Genomic DNA, 6,267 nt, shown 5'->3' with positions numbered 1-6,267 from the left:
ACAGGTCACAAAGTGCATTTATTCTCCATTGCCTCCAAAATACAGAATTCTTCCCCCCACCCTCCAAAATGAGAAATCTCAAACCTGCCCACATTACATTCAAGAGGAAAGATGGACCAAGGCATCCGGGGGCTTGGCCCCACCCCAGGGGACCCAGGTATCCGGGCACCCAGGAGGGAAGAGGTTAATACTGGTGTGCGCTGTAGTGATGCGGGGGGTGGGGGGACAAGTCAGGGCCCCCTCGCTAAAAAAGGCACAGAGGGCACAAGGCAGTGTTAAGAGAGGGGCATGAAGAACCAGGCATCCAGGAGCTGGAAGGGACCCAGGTGTCCAGGCTCCCACCCCTTTAAAGCCTGCCAGCACATGGTGGCAGCCACAGGAAGTGACACCCAGTGAGACAGGAAGTGGGCCCTGCCCCCCAGCAGGTTGAGACAGGAAGTGGGTCTACGGGAGAGGGGCAAGGCCCACCCCCAGCAGGAAGTGGGCCACAAATCTAGAAGGGGGAGGGAGAAATGGCCTGGACCGGAAGTGAAACAGGAAGGGCAGGACCACAGGTGTGGGGGGGGGAGAAAAATCAACTGGCAGGAAGTGGCCCCGCCCAAGACAGGAAGTAGCCTCAGCTCATCTGTCTGTCAGTGCAAGGATCCCACCCAGCTCGGAGGCTGGGGGGGGGGGGGGGAGTTGGAACTGCAGGAATTGGAGGGCAGGGAACTTCACTCCACCCCTCTATCACCCTGGTTCTGCCCCCAGACTCATCCAGCCCCTTACTCCAAGCCCTGCCCAATAGTCTGTGGCCAGGGGGTGGGAAGGGGCGATGCTAGCCGATACTAATGGTGACGCCAATGATGGTGATGATGATGACCAGCGTGAGGGAGAGGCAAATGGCGATCAACACCTTCTTCTGCAGGGGACGGAAGGGGAGGGGTTAGAAGGACGGAGAAGCCCAGATCCCCCCCGCCTCCCAGACAACCCAGGCGTCCATGCTTCTCCCCAGAGAACCCAGGCATCCAGGTTCCCTCCCCAGGTACCTGGGGTCCCCCCTGCCCCAGGAACCCAGGCGTCCGGGCACCTTGCGGGCCTTGTTCTGGCTCTCACGGGCGGCCACCAGGTGCACATGGCCTTTGTGCACATAGTCTTCCGAGTCCAGGATGTTCTTCTCGATACGGTCAATCATCTCGCCCTGCACCAGCCCCACGGGCAGACAGGGAGCGTCAGGAAGTGGCCAAGCACGGGACAAGAAGTAGCTGCTACAGCCAATGGGAGTGGGTAGGCCTGGGGCATAAGGGAGTGACCCCCTCCCATGGCCCATTATGTGCTTGGGACAGGAAGTGGACATTGTTGTCCAGGACATGGGGCATACAGGAAGTGACCTCCCCTATGGCCAATAACGTGCTCAGGACACAAAGTGGCTGTGCCTAAGACAGGAAGTGGGCACCACTGGCAACAGTGTGGCAGGCAGGAAGTAGTCGCACCTAAATGACAGGAAGTGGCCCTGCCGACAGAAAGCAGAGGGACAGGAAATGGGACAACCAGGGCAGGTAGTGGCCCTGCCCCTTGACAGGAAGCCTAGAGGGTGGATCCAGGACAGGAAGTGAGGTGTTTCAGATGGGAAGTGGGGCATCGGGACAGGAAGTGGGTACCTGCAGCTCCACCTCAGTGGCCAGGTAGGTGAACATGTCATGCAGCTCCTGGATGCTGCGCTCCAGCTTGAGGATCTCGCCGTGACGCGTCTCAATCTCGTTCAGTGCCTGCTTTGTCACCCGCGTATCCTTCATGATCTGGAGGGAGGAGGCGGGGTCAGAGGCTGCCATGGCCCCGCCCCCTTGACTGTAGTCCCACTCCCCCGACACTCACATTGGACACGAACACCTCGGTCTGCCCCGTCTCCAGCATCTGCTCCAGCTCCTCGTCTGACACTACCCCGCCGCCGGCTGCGGGAGAGACGGGGCGTGAGATTCCAGGTGCCCACCCCCCACCGCCCCCCAAACCCAAGTGTGTGCCCGCTCCCCCACGCACTGATTTGCAGCTGGCGCTGGATGCGCTCCACATTGCGGTCGCGATAGGCTGACTGGCTGGCATTGCACTGGTTGATCAGTGCCTGGAACTGCTGGAACAGGATCCCATGCTGGGGGGGTGAATTAGCGGAGCAATTAGTGGTGGGACAGGGGGAGGTATTTGCCTCTCCCCCAACCCAGATCTCCCCCCTACACCCCACCTCACCTGTGTACGCCTCACGCGGGCAGCCACCGTGTTGTGGTTCTCATCCTCAGCCCCCTTCTTGGGCTCCATGGCTGGGAGGGGAAACAGGACAGGTGAGGGGCCCAGGCATCCAGGCCCCCAGCCCCCCACCCCAGGGAGCCCAGGTGTCTGGGCCCCCAAAACCCCAGCCCCCAAAACCCAAACACACCCTTGAGCCGTGCCTGCACATCCTTGGCAAGCTCCCGAATCTCCTCCCGCAGCCGCTGCAAGTCGCGCTTCATGCCTGGTGGGGTGCAGGGGGCAGAGGGGGGCAGGTCAGTCTTGGCCACACCCCCAGGGTTTAGCCCCACCCCTAGGGGCCTCAGATCCTGCCCTCAACTCTACAGTTCCCCAGTGTCTCCAAGTGCCCCTCCCAGCCCCCAGTCCCTGCCACGGCCTCCCAGCCCTCCCGTGCCCTGCAGCCCTCCCTCCAGTCCCCATGCAGCCCCATCCCAGTCCTCCCTCCAGTTTCTCCTCCTGTCCTGTCCTGGTACCGCACAGCCCCTTGCAGCCGCGTCCCAGTCCCCTTCAGTGTCCCACGGCCCCGTCCCAGTTGCCCCCAACCTCTGCTCACCGTCCTCGGGCAGGGGTGTAGCTAGGATCATGCTCTGCTGCTTCTCCAGTTCGGCCACCTTCTGTGCCAGCACATGTAGCACCTCGCGCACCCCCCGCGCCTGGGGCAGATCGAGGGGGAGGGGGGTCAACAACTGCCTTGGGGGGTTGGAAGAGCCCCCCTGACCTCTGCAAAGGACCCAGCTCAGGGGTGGCAGTGGCACAGAACAGAGCTGGGCACGAGGCAGCAATGTGCCCAGCTCCGGGGCAGAACAGCTAAGTAACAGCACAACCTAACAGCTTTTAGGAGACCCCTGAGATGCAGCCAGCTCTGGGATGCAGCAGAGAGAAAGAGCCACACATAACACTCGGGGGGGGAGGGGCTGAGTTGTGCCCAACTCTGGGGTGGGTCACAAAGGACCAGCCACATGTAACAGCCTTTGGTGAGGGGGCTGATAAGTAGCCAGCTCTGGGGTGAAGCAGCTGGGGAATGGCTGCATAGAACATCCCAGAGGAGGCTTGAGATATACCCAGCTCTGGGGAGGGTCGTATAGGACCAGCCATGTGTAACACACCATGGGGAGGGCTGAAATGCACCCAGTTCAGGGGTGGAGCAGCTCCTAGAAGCATCAAAGCTGCACCCAGTTCTGGGATGCAGCAGAAAAAGCCGCCTATAACACCCCTCAGGGAAAGCTGAGTTGTGAACAGCTCTGGGGAGGGTTGTAGAGAACTTGCCATGCATAACACCCCATGGGGACGGCTGAGATGCGCCCAGCTCTGGAGTAGGTCACAGAAGGCTGGCCATGTGTAACACCCCACGCAAAGAAGTGAGATATGCCCAGCTCTGGGGGGCAGCCGCGGGGAACGGCCTGGCGCTGCGACCAGCTCTGGGGGGTGGCTCCGTTACCGTGAGCAGCAGCTGGTGCCCCGGGTCCGTGTCGCCGGCTGAGCCCGGGTGCAATACCAGGGCCACACGCTCCGGTTCCTCCTCCTCCGAGCTGCCATCATCCTGGGGGCCAAGATCAGAGGTCAGCACCCAGATGCCTGGGGTCCCTATGGGGGTGGGGGCTGGGATATGCGGGTTCCCATTGGGCGGGGCTGGGTTCGGTGGGGGGAGGCTGGAACGTGGGATCCCCATCGGGGGGCTGCGACGTGGGTTCCCTGTGCGGGGGGGAAGAGACGGGGGTTCTCGGGGTGGGGGGCGTGTTCCCCATGGGGGGGGCACCTGGGTTCCCCGGGGGGCTGGGACGTGGGCTCCCCATGGGGAAGAGGCTGTCTCACCTCCCGCAGTTCCCGGGTGCGGTCGCGCATGGTCTCGCCCGTGCCCCCCCCCTCCCCGCCCCGTGCTGTGCCCGATGGAACTTCCCGGGCACCCCCGGCGCATGCGCCGCTTAGCAGATACCGGAAGCCGAGCTGCCCAGTTGCCCCGATCACTCGTCGGAAGTCTCTCACAGACCGGAAGTCACCCTGCCCCGAGTGGGGGGAGCGAGACTCAGATTGGAAGCAGGGAGGAAAGTTGTCTCCCAAGCGGAAGTGCTGCGCCGCGGCCTGTAAGGAACCATAGAGACGGCCGTGGAGGACTGGCGGGGTGTTCCGTGTGTGTCCTGGATGCCTGGGTTACGTGTGTGCGCGCACTTCCTGTATTGGGCACCATGGGGCAGACACTTCCTCCCACTGCTCCCGACCGGTCTAGTCCCACTCTGACCACCCCCCGCGCCCCCCGGACACACACACACACACCTGTACAAAGACAGCCATGCTACTGCATAGCCCTGCGTGGGTGGGCCCCAGTCGGCTTGTACACAGGTGTGCGATTGTGCACTGGTGTGCATGTGGATGCACACACAGTTGTGCACACGTGGAATACCATACATGTGTGCACGGGCACCTCTCCTAGTGCATGCGGGGTGTGCAGCGCTCTGTGTGTCCAGCTGTGGTTGTGTTTGGCTGGGCACGGTTGTGCTTCAGCGTGTGCCTGTGTGTGACTGTATCTTTGTGTGTCCTCAAGTGGGCATGGGGCATTGTGTGTGCAGGGGGGCATCCGTGTGTGTGTGTCACTGTGTGTTGGAGTGTGATCTGTGCATGTGTTTGTGCAGGTTGGACATCAGTGTATGTGTGTGTGGCAGTGTGACAGTTGATCCCTGTGCGTGTTTGTGTGTCTCAGTGTGTGTACACACTGTCTGTACATATACCATTGTGTGTTTGTGCATGTGCAATAGTGCATCAGTGTGTGTGCAGTTGTGCAATTCTGGGGGGTGCAGTTGTGCAATTCTGGGGGGTGCAACTGTGTGCATGTGCAATTGTGCATATGTGTGTGCACAATTGTGTGTCAGGGTGTGTGACTGTGTGGTTCTGTGCATGTCTGGGTGTTGTGCACATATTTGCAGTTATTCATTGGTGTGTGTGTGACTGCATTGGTGCGTGTGCCACTATGCATCAGTGCAGTGGTGTGTACCTGCATGTGCTCTGGTGCGATGGTGCATTGCTCTGATCCTGTGTCATTGCATAGCAATGTGCAATTGTATGTGTGCATATGCGGCTGTACACATATGTGAGTGTGCATTGCAGCAAGTGTGTCACTGTGCCATGGTATGTAGGGTGATGCCCACACACATGTGCAGGGACACAGAATTACACACACACCACCAGTACACAACGGCACACAGCAACACACATGGGGTTACACAATCACATATGCACAAGCACACAACCCAATGACACACACAGACACATAATGACACATGCCTACACACAAGAACAACACCCACTCACACGCACACAGGGATCTGAGGTTGCGCGCACACATACACAGATACACAATTGGACAGACATACACAAACACTGGTGCACAACTGTCACACGTACATGTAGGGATATATAAGCAGGCGCACATCCAAGCACACAGCCAGATATACAATGTGCACAGCACACACACCCATGCTCACACTAATGCACAATCACAGCTCCCCATACATGCACACATGATCTCACACACAGTTGCACAATTTCACAATCACAGACGTGTACACATACAGCATTACACAATGGTGCACGCATACACACAGAGTCACGTGCACACCCACCTACCATTGCACACATGCAGACTTCCACACACACAGTGTCACACAATGGTGCACACATGCACAGAGAATTGCATGTACACACGCATGTGCCATTGCACAAATGCACACATGTGCACACACAACTGCACAATGAGACATGCACACACAATCATACATACAGTTACCTGCACACACCAGCATACAATTGCAGGCACACATGCACAATTGCATGCTCACCCACACTATTATATACACATGTCCACACATAGACACCCAACTGCACAATCACCGGCCCCGACATGCACGTATCTTTGCATGTTCACACACCCCACAAGACACAGTTGCACGGGGAGATGCACACAATCACATGCACACTGACACGCACACCATTGCACACCCACACAGTGACATGCTC

The 6,267-nt window shown here is 59.1% G+C and overlaps 1 protein-coding gene across 2 annotated transcripts; it reads right to left on the bottom strand.

The window, feature by feature from the left end:
- On the bottom strand, positions 1 to 4,198 carry STX4 (syntaxin 4). 2 transcript variants are annotated; one of them, XM_090054760.1, is made up of 10 exons: positions 4,072 to 4,198; positions 3,698 to 3,799; positions 2,813 to 2,912; positions 2,408 to 2,482; positions 2,221 to 2,291; positions 2,017 to 2,125; positions 1,855 to 1,931; positions 1,641 to 1,778; positions 1,029 to 1,180; positions 1 to 901 (listed from the first exon to the last, which is right to left on the bottom strand). In XM_090054760.1, exons 1-10 carry the CDS (start codon positions 4,099 to 4,101, stop codon positions 889 to 891), a joined length of 867 nt encoding a protein of 288 aa, XP_089910886.1. In that variant the 5' UTR covers positions 4,102 to 4,198; the 3' UTR covers positions 1 to 888. The 2 variants fall into 2 exon arrangements, with proteins under 2 accessions (XP_089910886.1, XP_089910885.1); XM_090054759.1 differs by having other exon boundaries at positions 1,070 to 1,180; positions 4,072 to 4,196.
- Between the last annotated feature and the right edge of the window lie 2,069 nt (positions 4,199 to 6,267).

The sequence above is a fragment of the Crocodylus siamensis genome, chromosome 6, assembly GCF_052110815.1.
Source record: "Crocodylus siamensis isolate JL-2025a chromosome 6, ASM5211081v1, whole genome shotgun sequence".
Lineage (NCBI taxonomy): Eukaryota > Metazoa > Chordata > Crocodylia > Crocodylidae > Crocodylus > Crocodylus siamensis.
Note: the sequence above shows the minus strand (reverse complement) of the source record. Positions and strands in the feature narration are given on the sequence as shown.

Excerpts from the sequence above, each read along its gene's own strand:
- STX4 (XM_090054759.1), bottom strand. The coding sequence starts at position 4,101 with ATGCGCGACCGCACCCGGGAACTGCGGGAG. Across the intron at positions 1,932-2,016 it reads CCAGCGCCAGCTGCAAATCA|CCGGCGGCGGGGTAGTGTCA; the intron begins GTGCGTGGGGGA and ends TCTCTCCCGCAG. Across the intron at positions 902-1,069 it reads GCCAGAACAAGGCCCGCAAG|AAGAAGGTGTTGATCGCCAT; the intron begins GTGCCCGGACGC and ends CGTCCCCTGCAG.